The sequence below is a fragment of the Nelumbo lutea genome, chromosome 3, assembly GCF_056320005.1.
Source record: "Nelumbo lutea isolate HS-2025 chromosome 3, American lotus-T2T, whole genome shotgun sequence".
Classification (NCBI taxonomy): domain Eukaryota; kingdom Viridiplantae; phylum Streptophyta; class Magnoliopsida; order Proteales; family Nelumbonaceae; genus Nelumbo; species Nelumbo lutea.
Genome location: NC_142686.1, coordinates 69341394 through 69360440, shown reverse-complemented (window position 1 = coordinate 69360440; position 19047 = coordinate 69341394). Strand labels below are relative to the sequence as shown.

Below are 19047 nucleotides of genomic sequence, written 5' to 3'. Positions count from 1 at the left end.
TCAAAGTAGAATCTATCTTTTACCCTTCAATGTTTTTCTCCCCCTTCCTCTTCCTCTCTCGGTTGTTGATTTGACTCCCCCTCCTCTGTCTCCTTCCCTTGCTTCGGTTGGTAATGCTGTCTCCTCCCCTGCTCGCTTACTAGACTGGTAGGTTCATCATTACTTCTCCGACTCAGAAAAGTGAAGTCTTCTCCCTTTGCTAGTAGCCTTAATTCGTAAAGTTCACTTGCAAACTTCAAGTTAACAAGATTTGGGATGTCTACAACTTCCTCCATTGCCACTAATATTCTTGCCAAATACAACCTATCCCATGATTTATTCTTGTCATCAAACTGCAAGAACTCCCCACAATAATTTCTTATCGCCTCTAAAGTGGCTATACTCCATGGATGTAGGGGGATTCTGGCCATGTTGATCCACACAACCCTTTGTTTTCTCTAGGTTAACAGAGCTCCTGCCTCCATAAACACCAATTTAAACAGAGGTCGAGCTCTCTCTCCTTTACCACTTCTTGGCTTACAACGTGCTCCACCAACTCCTTGCTATGGAACATGAACAGAAATAATCCTCTGTTCAATTTTCTTACTTTCATCAATTTCTCCTTTCCCAATTCTATCATCGCCTAGAATTCCACCTTTTCAACTTCTAAATCTACACCAACAAACTTGCATACTAAACCTGCTTCTAACATTCGCATTCTCTCATCCATCTTCCCTAGTTTTCAAACGTCCACCTCGATACTTCCTTTAGTGAAATTTCATGGATTACTTGGCAAGTTGGGCTGATGGACATCTATGCTCAACATGGGGGGAGTATTGTAATGGGTGATTAATCGTGTGGGCTTTTTTATTTTATGTTATTGGTTATGTTAGTGTTGTTGGGCCTTACCAAGGTTCAAAGTATCGAATACGCTTAGCGTATCAGAAAGGCAATTTTAAGATACGTATTGAGATATGCTTTGGATACGCATGCGTATCGGAAAAAAATTAAGATATACATAGGAACACTATAAAAACTTCAATATAACATAAAAATACATCAATAACACTAAATATAAGGCTTTATTAAGATATATACATTAAATTAATATATTTTAATAGAATTTATGAGGAATCACATCATACTTAACATATGTGAACATCTAAATAATGTTTACTAATATTATAATCGCATCAATATTTAATAATTTAATTCAATACATACAACACAATTCAACACAAAATTATAATGTCTAAAATTAAAGAAAAAACATTTAGTAATAGGAGTGTAAAACATACCTTCATGAATGATGATGTCCGTTAATAACCTACATAACATACAATTCAAAAATAATTAATAAATAAATATTAAAATCATAATAAAAATTAATTATTTGATAAGTTATTTACTTATATATCTGAAATCATGTGATGATAACCAATAATTTAGTACCATAGGGAGTTTCTTGCAGGCTCATAATTGTTTAATTTACATTGTGTTGATATTTAACCAAAGGGCAATATTCGCCCTAACTCGTTCTATTAGTGTATGACATTGTATATATTTGTCTAAAATGTTCAAATTGCTCCCTATTACAACATTGTTGATAACAATGCTCAGTGTGATAATTTGATTCATATCCTTCAACAAAACTACCAAAAAGCCAAGAATTCGTTGTAGTTCTAGGGGTTGTAGTTGTACGACTCATGCCATATGACTCATCCATACTGAGAGTTGTATCCATAATTAGAAGCTGAACTCAAACTCATGCTACTTAATCCAAGCATCATCTCATTACTTTCCATGGATCTTCCATAATGTTGGTTCCATTCATCTGATCTTCCATAACCATAAGAACCATAACTAGAATTATCCATTAATTGCATGTCTCTGTGACTTGAACGGTATTGCTTTCGATTATGTGACATTGAATTATCCATAGGTGGTGTATATTTGACAAAAGTACCAGTAGCATCACCTTCATTGTGACCACTTGTTTTATCATAGCCACCTCTATCATATTCATAGCCAGAATTAGATCTTATACTACCATCACCATCACCATCACCATCACCATCACCATCAGTAGCAAATTCATTACCATTACTAGTCCCACTGTCATCATTCTGTTCTCTAACATAGTCATTAACATTTATCCCCATTTGATTTGCAATATATGGATCAAGTCTTGGAGGATTGGCTAATTCATCTAAGACTCTTGTTTCTTTTTTAATATCTTTTAACCAAAATATCACTGAATCTTCTTCATCATATATATCATCAAGATCAATTGGGTTGAAGTAACCTTCTAGATGTCTTCTATTTCTGATGAGGTGTCTAACCCTCAATCTCATGTTATAGTGGACATATACGAACTGCTCCAAAGTATCATAGGATAGACGATTCCTTTGCTTTGTATGAATAAGGCCGAAGGTACTCTAGTTTCATGCACAACCACTATGAATAAGGCCGAAGGTACTCTTATTGCTATTTTACGAAGATGCGAGGCATCTTGGCCATAAATCAACCACCATTCAATTGAAAAAACAAAAAAATATATACATTTTAATATAAATATAGGATGTATAATATTAAAAATAAAACTAATTAGTTAACAACTTGATAATTTACCATTAAAGAATAGAAAAATCAAGAATATAGCAAAATTTTAATTTACCTGGGGCAGCTCTTGTTCTTTCTTTAATGGCCACGGGATTTGCAAAGCTACTTAATGCTTCACGAAATATTTTTGCCTTAATTGAAAATAGTAGATATTAGTATCATATTATTAAAATATATTATTATATGATTTATCAACTTACACAATTACACTTTTACTTATTGTAAGGCAATGACAACTTTGGTTTCATCTAGCTTCAGCCTTGTAACGACTTTTTTCAAAGATGACAATAAATCCTCATTCACAGCAAGATCATGATCATATTGAAAAGTTGGATTTAAATAATATGCTGAAATTTAAGAAGAAAATAATATTGTTAATTGACATCATAAATACTCATTTAGCAATTAGTATACAAATATAAAATATTGGAAGTTAATGATATAATTACATAAAATAAAAAAACCCTGTTTATTCCACCTCTTGTTTATAATGTCCAGGATGTGCTTATTTGAATTTGGAAATTTCACTTCAATCATCTTTTTCACTCTACGCATTGCCTCGTATACAATTCCCATTATTGTTCTTTTTTCACCATCAACAATTCAAAGCATTTTTACAAGGGGCTCAGCCATCAAAGCATATTGTTGATGTGAATCATATTGTCATTACAAGGCTGAAGCCAGATGTGATTTCCATTCTCAAAAGACAACATTGTCCTTTTTTTGTTCCTGCTTGTGGTAGTGATTTCCATTCATGTGAATCAACCATGCGTTTCAATGCTGTCTTTTGATAATTCGTACTTTCAAGAACAATATAGTGAGTAGCAAAGCAAGTTGGCCCTAGACGTATTAACTCTTTATTATTTGTGAAACTCCTCATCAAGTTGAGAATTGAGTGATTATAAATGAAATTAGTAATCGTTTTTTCCCTTTCAATGATTGAACACTATAGAAACTTTAGTGATGTCTTGTAATATTAAATCAAAGCAATGAATTGCACACGGTATCCAATACAAGTGCCTTCTTTTTTGTTTTAACATTTTGCCAGTTGCTTTATAAGCACTTACATTATCAATCACAATTTGAATCACATTTTTTGCACCAATTTCATCAACCACTGTATTTATAAAGTTAAACAAAAATTGTGCATTATGTTGATCACTAAATGCATTGATGGATTTATTAAACATTGTTTGCCCATTACAATACATCATAAAATTGATGATTGACAATCTAGTTGGTCTTGTCCAACCATCACACATAACATTAAGCCCATATATATCAGTTTTTTGGAAGAATGTTTTGAAATGGCTTTTCAACTCTTTAACTTTCTCATATAGGAATCTCCCCATAATTTCATAAGGTATAAGCCCCTGTACACATTTTTTTGCTTTTACAATTTCATCTATCATGATTTTATAATACAGAGATGTTGCTGCATTTGCAGGGATATGATTGTATAGAAAAAACTTTGAAATAGCTCTTTTAGCATCATTTCCAGATCCATGGTCATAACACTTAAACTTTTTTGTCTAGCATCTCTGTCTCTATACAAAAAATTGTCAATCTCTTCTATATTAAGAGTCACTTTTTAAGGATTTTTTGGATTTAGAGGGCTTAAATATGTTAAATGCTTGTTCCAACTCTTTGCTCAAAAGATACAACTCTTGCTTTTAGATAATTGTGGTTGTGAAGAATCCCCATCTTGATGTTGTGATTCTCTAAATTGGGGCCTAATGCTATGGAATCTTTGCAATTGTTCTTGTTTCCGTTGAGAAGCTCATAATGTATGTCTACCCATATTAAATGCCCTTTGCTCTGCATCATCATCATCATCATCATCATCATCATTATTATCATCATTAATGTTAACATATTGAGACATTTCTTCATCGTCTTTTTCTTCTTCCTCACACTCATCATCCCTTTTGGGCCTAAATGTTTTTTTTAACATTTTTTTCTCTCTTTGTTTTTGTTTCAACATTTTTTGTTCTTTGAGATGTTCTTTCAATGCCTTGGAAATTTTCATTGGGCACTTTGGACAATCCGAAATGTTTGGATACCCTCTAGCCAAGTGATGTTTAAGACGGGTTACACTACTGTCTTTCATAATCTGTCCACAAAAGTTACATTTGATATGAAGCCTATTATTATTTATTCTTGTACCATATCTCCATCCAATATTTTAGTTTTTTTTTCCCTTTTAGGTGCCATATCAAAGACTCAATAGATGAAATTTCAAATTTAAATATCCAAGAGATGAAGAGCCAAGAGACCAATGCTTTCAAGTGATCTAATTAATTTAACTATCATAATTCACGTAAACCATAAAAATAAATTAGAAAGCATATTCATATTTATTCAATACAAATGCCATATTTATTCATGATCCACATTTCAAAATCATTATTCAAATTTGAATAAAAAAAGCCAAATGATCTATGGAAGTGATAGATTAGCCATATATTAAGAATATATTCAGTGTTTATGGAAAAATCACAATAAAAGATAAATAATTAATATTCATTTTTAATTCTAAAAATGATAGATCAGCCATATATTAAGAATATATTCAGTCCTTAGGGCTATATCATAACAAAATGTAATTAACCATTATTTATCATTAATTCTGAAAATTACAAAAAAAAAAAACAAAAAAATCATATTTGAATAATACTAGCGGAGGGGCCCCTGTCTCGCAGGGGCTGTAATGAAATTGCAACATTTTTATTTGTTACACTATAAAAGACAATGATTTCTTAATAAGAAACTTGTGATTATCAATACTCAAGTCTTGAAACTCATATAAAGACTTAAAAGATATCAACATATGCTCGTTTTTTAAATATTGCTTCATCAAAGTATCTCATATAAAAGAATACGATCATATAGTGATAGTTTTTGAGTTCTACATCATAGTTGTCCTTTGTGTCACATCAAGAACTCCCAATTGACCCAGACAATAGGATTGTTCGGCGCGAGAACCGCCCAGGCAATCGGTATCATTTTACCCCAAACCAAGCCCTTGGCCAAAAATCGTTGAATCGGTCAATGACCTGTTGACTCGGGTGGTCGACCCGTTGACCCATTCAACGGTTTTGGCCATTTTTTATTTTTTAAATTTTTAAATTTTTTTTTTAAATTTTTTATGTTAGAATAGGCCATCCGTTCGAATCAGACGGTTGAACCGTCAACCTAGAAACTAGTGGCCAGAAGGGTTCCGTTTCCGGGTCGTTTTTTCTAGATGTCAATAATTAGACGAAATAGCTTTGTAGTCATGGCCATGGGAAAGCTGGACATTGCAAGGGATTCCAAAACCTTGAAAGATAAATCCAAAGTGACCTTAAACACAAAAAAAAAATTGGTGGTAAATCTACCAAACTGGAAAAGCCAAGGAAAAAAATCAGAAAATCGAGTCCAAAGTTCCGCTTTGAGATGGAGCTAAACATTTTGGCCCAGGAACCAAAAACCATTGAATCGATCAATGACTCATTGACTTGGGCGGTCGAATTGTCGACTTGTTCAATGGCTTTGACCATTTTTTATTTTTTTATTGGGTACCGTCCAAGCAATTGGTTCCGTTTTATCCCAATCGCGGTCCTTGGCAAAAAACTATTGAATCGATCAACGACCCATTGACTCGAGCAGTCAAACCATCGACCCGTTCAATGGTTTTCGGTTGTTTTTCTTCTATTTTTTAATTTTTGTTGTTAGAACGGGCTGCCCGTTCGAACTGGATGGTCGAACCCTTGACCCGAAAACTGGTGGAGCTAAACATTTTGGCCCAGGAACCAAAAACCATTGAATCGATCAATGACTCATTGACTTGGGCGGTCGAATTGTCGACTTGTTCAATGGCTTTGACCATTTTTTATTTTTTTATTGGGTACCGTCCAAGCAATTGGTTCCGTTTTATCCCAATCGCGGTCCTTGGCAAAAAACTATTGAATCGATCAACGACCCATTGACTCGAGCAGTCGAACCATCGACCCGTTCAATGGTTTTTGGTTGTTTTTCTTCTATTTTTTAATTTTTGTTGTTAGAACGGGCTGCCCGTTCGAACTGGATGGTCGAACCCTTGACCCGAAAACTGGTGGCTAGAACGGTTCCATTTTTGGGTCGTATGAGTCACATGCTCGAATGATATAACACGTATGGTACTACTTAATAGACCTCACACACTCAATTTTTTTCCTGTAATTTTCGTTGCTAGAATGGGCTGTCCGTTCGAACTGGACGATCAAACTGTCAATTTTTTATTTTTTAATTGGGAATCGTCCAGGCAACTACTTCCATTTTACCTCAATCCCGGTCCCTGGCCAAAAATCGTTGAATCGGTAAACGACCCATTGACCCGAGTAGTCGAACCATCGACCCTTTCAATGGTTTTTGTCATTTTATTATTATTATTATTATTTTTTAATTTGTGTTGTGAAAACGGGCCATTCGTTTGAACTGTCAACCCAAAAACCGATGGCCAGAACAGTTCTGTTTTTGGGTCGAATGAGTCATGCACTCGAATGACATAACACGTTTGATACTGCTTAATTGACCTTACACATTCAGTTTTTTCCTGTAATTTTTGTTGTTAGAAGGGGCCGTCTGTTTGAACTGTCGACCCGAAAACCGATGGCCAAAACGGTTTTATAATTTTTTGCTTGTAATTTTTGTTGTCAGAACAAGCCATTTGTTCGAACCATCGACTTGAAACTAGTGGCAAAAGGGGAGACCACCCCTATCCCTTTAATAGATATATATAAGATATAAGATTGAAATATATTTTAATGATAGGGGTGTAAATGGAAGAATGAAATCAGGGTCCTTTGACGATAACATGGAACCATTCTTATTTTTATTAATGGGTAAGAAATGTGAAATGATCTATGGATATGATAGATCAGCTATATGTTAAGAATATATTCAGTCCTTAGGGCTATATCATAACCAAATGTAATTAAATATTATTTATTATTAATTCTGAAAATTACAAAAAATATTAAAAAAAATCATATTTGAATGATAGATGCCAAATGATCTATGGATATAATAGATCAGCCATATATGAAGAATATATTCGGTCCTTAGGGCTATATCATAACAAAATGTAATTAAATATTATTTATTATTAATTTTGAAAATTACAAAAAATATTCAAAAAAATCATATTTGAATGATAAATGTCAAATGATCTATGGGTATGATAGACCAACCATATATGAAGTCCTTAGGGCTAAGTCATAACAAAATGTAATTAAATATTATTTATTATTAATTTTGAAAATTACAAAAAAATTATATTTGAATAATAAATGTCAAATGATCTATGGATATGATAGATTGGCCATATATTACGAATATATTCAGTCCTTAGGGCTATATCATAACAAAATGTAATTAAATATTATTTATTATTAATTTTAAAAATTACAAAAAAAAAGTCATATTTAATAATAAATGTCAAATGATCTATGGATATGATAGATGAACCATATATGAAGAATATATTCAGTTCTTATGGCTTTATCATAACAAAATGTAATTAAATATTATTTATTATTAATTCTGAAAATTACAAAAAAATTAAAAAAAATCATATTTGAATGGTAAATGTCAAATGATCATGGATATGATAGATCAGCTATATATTAAGAATATATTTAGTCCTTAGGGCTATATATCATAACAAAATGTAATTGAATATTAGGGAAAATTCCCGATAGGTACCCTATACTTTAGGTTGAGTGCCAATTTAGCACCCGCACTTTAAAATGTGACAATCTAGTACTCAAACTTTTGAAATGCGACAATCTAGTACCTACCTTTAATGGACCGTCAGTTATGTATATCACATGACCTCATGTGCGATTTAAGACTTTTGGATATGCCAAAGTTACCCTTGAAAATAAAACACACTCTTCATCATCTTTCTTAAGAAAATGAAATAGAGCCCAAGCCAAATTCTCAATAGTCCAGTTTAGACCATCTGATGAAAACACAAGAGTCGGGGCTCGCCACTGGCCGCCTCCATGGCCAGAGTGGGGAGGGGTGATGTTCTCAGTTCGCCGTTGTACCTGCCACCATGGCCCATGCTTGACGCTCCTGATCAAGAGAGAGAAAGAGAACTACGACAGAGGTGGAACATGAACTGTGGAAGAGGAGAGAGAAAAAGGGCGCTTGTTGGAATAAACACGAGAGGGACTTGTTATTGAGCTTCTCGTGGCACATCTATAATCGAGAGCTCCTTTAACCATTCAAATGTGCGACGATGAGACATGGCTTGCTTTCCCTCATCCCGTTGCTGTTGCTGTTGTTTCATGATGATCACGTTCACTCACGTTTGAGTTTCTTTTGTTACTTTTGGCCTTAGAAACAAGTACCCTCGAAGAAACTGTTTCAATTGTACTAACTAAACACTTAAACTACTCAATAACAGTGTGATTATAAGTGGTATTTAATGAATTTGGAAGCTTTGGACCATTGACCATGCTCTCTTATAAGTGAAACTCCTTTTCTTTCTGTTTTGTGTGCTTGTGTCTTATACACCTTTACAAGTTTCAATCTGTGGAGAGAAAGATGAGTACTGCTCAATCACTTCCAAATCTGATGGAAGCCGGACTTAACCATTCTTCTTCCATGGCCCAACTTTATCATCATAAGGATCTTGACGCTGGAGCTCTCTTTGTTCTCAAATCCAGAGGTGGACTTCATCATCATAAGGATCTTGATGTCGGAGCTCTGCTTCGTCCTGTTCTTCTACTTTTGTATATTTGAATTCTTATGCTTTGTGTTTGGTTGGTTAGTGGGAAGTTAGGATCGTTGTGCTTTATTAACAGAAGGTTGGCAAAGAAAATTAGATGACATTTAAAGGGCATTTGTGTCTTTTCCCATGACACTTAACGGTGAGTTAACGCCAGGTACTAAATTGTCGCAAAATGAAAGTTTGGGTACTAGATTGTCGCATTTTAAGGTTCGGGTACCAAATTGGCACTCGACCTAAAGTACAGGTACCTATTGGGAGTTTTCCCTAAATATTATTTATTATTAATTTTGAAAATTAGAAAAAAATCAAAAAAATCATATTTGAATAATAAATGTCAAATGATCTATGGATATGATAGATCATCCATATATTAAGAATATATTCAGTCCTTAGGGCTAGGCTATATCATAACAAAATCTAATTAAATATTATTTATTATTAATTCTGAAAATTACAAAAAAAATTCAAAAAAATCATATTTGAATTATAAATGTCAAATGATCTATGGATATGATAGATCAACCATATATAAAGAATATATTCAGTGTTTATGGACAAATCATAATGAAAAATAATTAATTAATATTTACTTTTAATTCTGAAAAATACAAAAAATTAAAACAAAATCATATATTTAAAGAATAAATGCCAAAATGCCAAATGATCTATGGATTAGATAGACTAGCCATAGATCTACAATACATTCAATCATTATAGACAAATCATATTTCCAAAAATTACAAAAAAAAAAAAAACAAATATTACATGGATATGGTAGATCATCCTTAGGTTTCTAACATATTAAGTGCTTACATTCAAATAAAAAATACAAACATTTTTTTTAATTTTTTTCTTTATTTTTATTTTTCCATATTTATTCATAAAAATCCATAGATCTACACATGAAGCAAAAAAATTGTGATTTTTAACATGAGAAATGTATATCACCTAAGTTTAGATTATTTTCAAGCATTCAAACAAGAAAGAAACAACAAATCAAAGAGATTAAATGAAAAAATTGAAAAACTCACCTATTTTTGCAATATTTTCCAAAACGTCAAAAATCTTCCCAAATCTTCAAGTTTGATGCATTTTTGTTGTTTTTTTTTGGTAGATCTAGCAGTCTGGGCAAGTATGTGAGATGTTTGGAGTGGTTTGGGAGGGAGAGAAGGCTTTTTTCGGGAGAAAGAAGCCTTCTTTCTCAATTCAAACTTTTTAAAGTTCTGCCTGTATCGGTCGGTGCGCCCCCATATCGGTAGCGTATCGACTGATACGGCACCAAAACGGTCGATACGGTTCTGTATCGTGTTGATACAGTACCGATATGGATGAAAAGATACGCAACACCCGATTTAGTTGTGTATCCCGTTTCTTCCCTTAAAAGATACGATATGATACGCGCCTCGTATCGGGCGTATCGTATTGGAATTTTAAACCTTGGGCCTTAAGTTATTGGGTCAGACTTGGTTCTTTTTGTTATTAGTTAAGTATACTTTCATGCAGCATTATCATCTTAATATAAATATCAATATTAGGGCCTGCTGGAATTTATTAGCCTCTCATCAACTCTCTCATCTCCGTTTTCCTCTTTTCTCTCTGCTTTAAATTCCATTGCAGGTGAACAAACACTCATGCACTTCGTTGACCTTTACATCCTCGTTAGAGTTAGTCTCGAAGTCAAATAAATCAATAGTAGGTTTGGATCTTGGTAAGTGTGGATCTCACACCAGCTTGCACAAACATATTGCCAGCTCTTTGCAGCAGAAGTGGGATGAAAGGAATCTGACCACTATTTTCCATAGGGCTTCGAGATCTAGTTGTGGCAATTTGACCAAGTTGCTGGGGCATTATTTCTTGGCCATCTGTTAAGCCATTAATTTTTCTGGACTGGGAGCATGTTATTAAACTACTCGCAATCACAACTTAAAAAAAAAATAAAAGAAAAATGGGCTTTCCTTCCATCCTGACCTTTTAAGCCAGCCAGTCCTATGGATGGGCTGAAATAATTTGGGAAAGAAAGTGGCCTGCAGTCCAGTTTAGTGAACAGTAGGCAATTTGTGCTTGGTTATCTGATGCCAGTTTCATAAAACCAACCAGTTTTCTTTTATCATTTGAACTTAAATGCAAACTTCCAGAGGCCATAACTTTGTGCTTGGTTATCTGATGCCAGTTTCATAAAACTGTCCAGTTTTCTTTTATCATTTTAACTTAAATGCAAACTTCCAGAGGCCATACAAGCTTGGTTATCTGATGCCAGTTTCATAAAACCAGCCAGTTTTCTTTTATCATTTTAACTTAAATGCAAACTTCCAGAGGCCATAACTTTGTGCTTGGTTATCTGATTGGGGTGTTTCTTTTGTTGATGTTGGGTAACTTTTCGTGATCTGTGATAACAAGGCATGTTGCTATTTTTTGCCAAAAAAATGCCTTTTTTAGCCCCTAATCTTATTTTTTTATAAAAAAATAAAACAAGAACAAAAATATGTTCTAGTAGAATATAATTATATATTTATATATGTTTATGATTCAAATACTTATGTATATGTTATATGCTTGTGCATATTAATATATATATATATATATATATATTAATATTATGGTTTGTTCTCTATTGAACCTTTGACCTATGAACTTCTCCCTTTTCTGGGTTTGTGCCTAGTCCAGTTCCTGAACATTGTATACCATCTTCTAGCAGAAAAGCTTTAATTTTAGATGTTGGGCCTCCCAAAACACCATCAACCTGGAATTCATGACTCAAAGGATCAAAGGAGAGAACATGGAAGAAAGATGCATAAGAACAGTACCCTGAAAGATAAACTGTCTGAATTCAGCAATCCCTTTGGGAATCATCAAAAGAGAAATCCAAGTAGAAAATTATTAATATAAAGTCTTTCATACACATAACAAAAAATATTAGTTCAAAGTTTTGGGGTGGGTGGAGGGAGCTAAAAGATGAAAACTCTTTAGTAGAAATCAAAGTTCGGTTTATCCTTGATTTATATATCTCTCATTAATTGTATCTATCCAAATAAATGTTTTCCCTTCACATCATTTATCGAGATCATTAATCCTAAAGCAACCTCATGTCTGTAATATGGGTTGTGCCGGTTTTGGCCTGCCCACATTGTAGCGGGCTGTGCTTACTTGGCAACGAATATGCCAAGATGGGAGTCCAACATGACCTAGTGTCACGGTGGTAGTTCTACAGCGGAAGAAACCCGTGCAGCGTCCAGGCCAAGGTAGGCTAGGACAAGCCTTATGTGTGCTTAGGCTTGAATTTCCTGATGAGATGGCTCTACCAAGGTTAGTAGCATTGGATCATGACCTCAAGACTCATGGCCGGGGCACTCTGCTTGCTCTTGCTGGTCCATGGGAGGCGTCACTTATATGTTAAAGGGGGATGGCCATGATGAAAGGCGACTTGGTGCCGATGTGAAGGGACTCCTATATGCCGTTGATGTAGGCACCCAATGTGCCGCTGATGATAGGCAATCACTGGGCCGGAACACACGCGTGCGCTATGGGCAATGGGATAGCTCAATCAACTTGGGTAAGGGGCTGGCGAGGTGTAGGGACATGCCTAAGCCGGACCCGCATGCCAAGCCTCCCTTTAGTGAGCGGAGGCGCAGTGCCGGTCCATGCACTGTTCCCATGAGCATGTGTGCGCCCATGAGGAACCTTGGTAGCCATGCTAGCCATTAACCAGGGCCACTCCCGCAATGGGATAGCTCAATCAACTTGGGTAAGGGGCTGGCGAGGTGTAGGGACATGCCTAAGCCGGACCCGCATGCCAAGCCTCCCTTTAGTGAGCGGAGGCGCAGTGCCGGTCCATGCACTGTTCCCATGAGCATGTGTGCGCCCATGAGGAACCTTGGTAGCCATGCTAGCCATTAACCAGGGCCACTCCGCAAGGGATGTTGGTCTAGGAGTGCCAAGGTTAGGCACCCAAGGAGGTCGACCACCCCACCTCAAAGAGTACATTAAGCTTTTAGAGGTCTGCCTGAAGATGACATCAATTCTCCCAAAAATCTTATAGGCGAAAGTGACAATGGTGGCCCTTAACGTAAGCCTGCCAAGAGTAGGCAAGGCTAAGCCTGTGTCAGACCGTGATAGGCTTCCCCACTCAATCCATTGTCGTCCTCGACAATGGCTCTTTTGTTAATGGGCGTTTGTGCCCTGTGCCATTCACTTATGTGCTAGTTCTTGGGCTCGCCTGGTCAACCCAGGTCTCGCCTATGTTGGTGTCTATTTATGGGGACGGAACCATTTTACCATGCTAGCCTGCTTAGACTTCACCCCCATTGTTGAGGTTACTCAAACCGCGCAATGGCTATGCCGTTGAACTATGTGAAAGAAGGGCCCTCGAAGAAATTGGATGTGTGTTTCACGGAGTTTCGCCCCATGTATCTCTTTACCTCAAGGCTTGACTGTCTTCTTGGTAGCTTTTTGGTGGTGTTAGTGAACACGATGTGATAGGTCTACTCCTACTGTTGGCGATGTGTCCTGGGTACCCTTTCACCATGTTGGCCTGTAGACTTCACCTCGCCATGTGCGGGTTACTCAAATCTAATCCATGGCTTATGCTCTTTTGGCCCTCGAAACTACACTTCACCTCGCCGGTTCGAGCTACCTGTTCACTCCAAGGGGGCCCCAATGTGTTGCTGCCTCAAGGAGATTTGACCGCAATGTGTGCGATTGGTGGCAACTTTTACCCATGATGTTGCCGAACATGTATTCGCCTGTGTGATGTGTTGTTGCTGTGAATGTTCCACCCGTGTGATGAATTGAGCATGTCCTCCGATGCATTGTCTGTGTAGGGCTGCCATGCTCCAACGGCCAGTGTACCCACATTTCTATCATTCCAATATTGTGGCTTTAACCGATGACCCATTTTGTGCTAAACTGCCACTTCAGTGATATTCCTTGGCCAACCGTCGACACAAACCAATTTCGGGCTGTTGTCCCCGCCTTAGTAGTGCCTCAGACAAAGCTACGGAACAATGACTCATCCGTCATGAAACCAAGATGTAGGCGCACCGCCCCACAACTCTCACCAAAATGAACAATCAATGTCTGTGAGGAAGCATGGCACTCCCCCACTCAAACCACTACAATATGCCTTCCATAAAATGGCCCATGCGTTTGCCCCTGCATGAGCGCGACACTCCTTACGTTTGCCCCCGCATGAGTGCTACTTTGGGGTCATTGGAATGGGGACCCCAATGAATAGCCTCTTGCCAGGCCTGATGTGATTGCTTGCTTGCTTGTACCCGAGTGGAAGTGCCAAGGGACTGCACCCCACAATGTGCTGTTTGTCATGATGACCACTTCAATTGGCTCTATATGCATTTGCTCTGATACCAACTGTGGCAACAGTTGGCTAGCTTGCTCTGATACCAACTTTCACGGAGGTAATTCTACAACGGAAGAAACCCATGTGGCTTCTAGGCCAAGGTAGGCCAGGACAAGCCTTATGTGTGCTTAGGGCTAGGAGTTTTCTGATGAGATGGCTCCACCAAGGTCAGTAGCACTGGATCATGACCTCAAGGCTCATGGTCAGGTCACTCTGTTGGCTCTTGTCGGTCCATGGGAGGTGCCACTTACGTGCTAAAGGGGGATGGCCATGATGAGAGGCGACTTGGCACTGATGTGAAGGGACTCCTGTAAGCAGATGATGTAGGCACCCGATGTGCCGCTGATGATAGGACAATCGTTGGGCCGGAACACATCCGTGCGCTATGGGCAACAAGATAGCTCAATCAGCTTGGGCAAGGGGCTGGCGAGGTGTAGGGACATGTTTAAGCCAGACCCGCATGCCAAGCCTCCCTTCAGTGAGCGGAGGCGTAGTGTCGGTCCATGCACTGTCCTCATGAGCATCTGTGCACCCATGAGGAACCCTGGTAGCCATACTAGCCATTAACCAGGGCTGCCACACAAGGGATGTTGGTCTAGGAGTGCCAAGGTCAGGCACCCAAGGAGGTCGACCACACCTCAAAGAATACGTTAAGCTTTTAGAGGTCTGCCTGAAGATGACATCAATTCTCCCAAAAATCTTACAGGCGAAAATGACGATGGTGTCCCTTAACGTAAGCCTGCCATGAGTAGGCAAGGTTAAGCTTGTGTTAGACCGTGTCACCAGGGCTTGAGGCCCAATGGACTTGTGCCTTGGGGACATTACTTTAGAAGAAATTTCTGACTGGGAGTTGGGTTGGGTGCTGGATTTGCTTCATCCTTTTAAGGATCAGATTGTTTCTGCTAGACAAGAAAATGAATGGAGGCAGAAATAGGTGAAGGGGTTGGCGATTCTTTTCTCCCAACTAACCCTCACTTCCATGTCTTGTGTTAGCCATTTGAATTTCTTCCTTTAATTGCTCACAGTCCAGCTTCTTCTTTTTGCAACTGTCCCACCACCATTTTTGAACCCCCTTCTATAATCAATTTACTTATATTCATATCCTTTGCTCTTTGGACTCCTTCCATCAGAGGTATGATCTCAGCCCTTAATGAGTCCCCTTCACCTATTGGCCCAGAAAATAGACCAATAATGCTGCTCTTTTTATCCTTGAAAAGGCGACCAATGCCTGATGGTCTTGGGTTTGTTCCCTGCACTACTCCCATCAAAGTTCAGCTTTGTGAAACCACATAGCGGTGGGGACCCAACAAGACTAGTTGCAGTCTTATGTCTAACTGATCTAACCACTTAATTCGAATTTCTCATAATATCACTTACTGAAGATCAACCAACAGCTCTGATGACTTTGCTCATTGAACATCCCTGATAGTGATGGTCTCAATAATGGCCTCTCTACTTCTTTCCTTGGTTGAAAATATTCTTGCATTCCTTTCCTCCCAAATGGTCCACACCAATGCAGCTCTTACACATTTCCACAACAATCTTCCCCTCACATATAATACTTGTCAGGATAGACTTCCCCAAGTGTATTCACTAGTTGTGAAAATTTAAGTCTATATTATGATAACTATGTGGTCTCATACATAATACTGATATGAACTAAGGGAATTAAGGGGATTTAGCGAAACAACCCAATGACACATGAAATAAATGTTTTTTATTCATAACGAAAGTATGTATAATGCATCAGTTGAAGCTGAGGACATATACATTGCCTAACAATCACGGGCTGTTGCAGCCTGAATCTCTTTACTTCTTTTAGGTAACCCTCTTTGTCTTCTTTACACTCTTTTGTGTGTCTGATCCCATACTCTCAATTTAGTTCATGATTTTTTTTTGAAATAATGAGTATCTTATGAAGCTTATGTCTTACAAAGCAAAAAATCCTAGCACTTCACCTCCCTCATGCCTCTGCATTTTAAAACATTAATCTTAAAGTGCAGCATGTAGAAAAGCTATTTTTACATCTGCACTGTAGCTTATTTTATGAAATCTCCAAGCTGAATGGTAGAGATCTTCAGCTGATATTTCTTAAGTATGTGGATGGAAGGTTTCCCAACTGAAGAAATGGATAGTGTTGATGCAAGTATAGACCAATTCTACATTTTTTTTTCTTGAAGAAAGATACACTCTTTCTACTAAACACTATAACTTTTGATAGATAAATACCTCAAGAGTAGTTTGAGCTACTTAACACTGTTTTCAGCATCAGTTGTGTGGTCACATGTTACGTCTCCCTGTAAGTAGCTTATATTCTTTATGAAACAAAAAGGAGAAAGAACAGCCGAGTATTTTGTATTAACCTGTAGTGGTTCGGATATTTTCAGGCTTGTTGCATTCAACTTGGGATACCTTCCTGGAGGTGATAAGTCGATACTTACAGTGTCAGAAACAACCCTACCAGCATTGCAGGCTGCAAGTCGAATTCTGGGACCAGGGGGACTTATTAGCCTAGTGGTTTATGTTGGGCACCCTGGTGGAAGGTAATGCTCCTTCTATTGTGAATTGTATCGCACCACATTTGCTTGAGCATATGAATGTAGTTTTTTTATTGGCACAAAAGTAGCAATTATTATAAGAAAACTGGATAAAAAATACAATCTCTACACCCTATGTGGCTAAAAGCAGAGAATCTCACTTCAGTTAACTCCTTTCCTGATGAAGCTATCAACTATTGATTTAGTCTATCTTGGAACTATCTAAATCAGCTGTTATTTATTTATTTATTGATAGGAAACAATAACTTTCATTAGATGAATAGAATTAGAATTACACAAGTTCAACCCTAGCTTAGTGAGTATGAATCCCAAATTCTCTAATACAATTCAGCCCAAAATAATTCACTATTGTTTATTGGGAATAAACTAGATGTTCATTCTCAATAAAAGGATCTTGGTTTTGTGATCTGTGGTTGGGGGTGATATGGACGCCGGCAGCAGCAGCAGTAATTTAGTGTTCTCAGCAGCAGCAATTTAGTGTTCTCATCCTATCTTATCTATTCAGTATTCTTACCTTATCTGCTTTCAGTAGTAGGGATTAGTAGGAGTCTTATCTATTCAGTGTTCTTATCTTATCAGTTCAGTAGTATGGATTAGTAGGGAGTCTTATCTTATCTTATCAGTAGGATAGATTAAGGGAGTCTTTTCTTATCTTATCTTATCAGTTTAGTAGGATAGATTAGTAGGGAGTCTTCCTAATTAGCAAGGAGTCTTCCTAAAAGTAGGACTCTTATCTCTTATAATCTCCTATTTAAGGAGCTGAGAATATTGAATAAAATCATCGAAATATTCAGTCAAGAAAGAGAGCAAAGGAGAGTTGGTGATCTCTTGAACAAATCACCTTCAGGGCGGCAAGATAGGTTCTTCAAGAAAAGGAAGGAACAAGGGAAAACATGAGGTTTTCCCCGTGGACCGACCCGTAACGAGATCCTATTCCCTGGCCCTTAACAATTTGGTATCAGAGCAAGGCGTCATGGGTGACTTTTGAGCAATTGACGTCTAGGGTTCATGATCTGGAGCACAAACTCGTGGAAAACAGCAAGGAGGTGCGCTAGATCAAGGACGACGTCCGCGAATTAGGGCACTTGATGGAGTTGTACTTTTTCAGCAAGGAACTTGGAAGGGGCTGCAACCACAACCGGCCGCCGACCAGACATGGCAGAATCGTCTGGCAAGCAGCAGGTCGTTGCCCTAGCGCAGGTTAGCAACACCCAGAATGTTTCGATTAAGCAGGAATCCGGTGCCGTCAAGGATTCCATCCACGAGAGTTCAAAGAAGAATAAGAGCAACTACTCCAAGGTCGTCATCGCTGGTGAAGGAGCTTGTATGCCTCATGTTGCGACTGCAAATGTTGCAAAAGAGTGTTTGTTAGCTGTAGTCAGATCAAATCCTAGGGCTGCACATATCTGGGTGAATCTTGCTAATGCATACTATGTGGTTGGTGATCATAGAAGTGCTGGAAAGTGCCCGGAGAAGGCAGCAAAATTGGAGCCTAATTGCATGTCAACTCGATATGCTGTTGCGTTTCATCGTATCAAGGATGCAGAAAGGTCTCAAGATCCCATTGAACAACTTTCATGGGCTGCAATGAAATGACTTCAATTCTCAGAGAAGGGGACTCTGCAACAATTGAGCTTCAGATAGCATGGGCAGGACTTGCCATGGTTCACAAGGCTCAACACGAAATTGCAGCAACGTTTGAAACTGGACATATTGATTTGATGGAAGAGGAAGAGCGAGCTCTGTACACACTAAAGCAGGCAATAGAAGAGGAT

The 19047-nt window shown here is 37.6% G+C and overlaps 1 protein-coding gene across 6 annotated transcripts in view; it reads left to right on the top strand.

Annotated features, from left to right (window-relative positions):
* Window positions 1-19047, top strand: part of LOC148865447 (S-adenosyl-L-methionine-dependent methyltransferases superfamily protein) — a 51817-nt gene that overhangs the window by 16074 nt on the left and 16696 nt on the right. For all 6 annotated transcript variants that reach the window (XM_088980992.1, XM_088980988.1, XM_088980993.1 and 3 more), the window contains exon 5: window positions 17102-17257. In XM_088980992.1, coding sequence (XP_088837118.1) covers window positions 17102-17257 — 156 coding nt within the window. The remainder of the gene's footprint in view (window positions 1-17101; window positions 17258-19047) is intronic.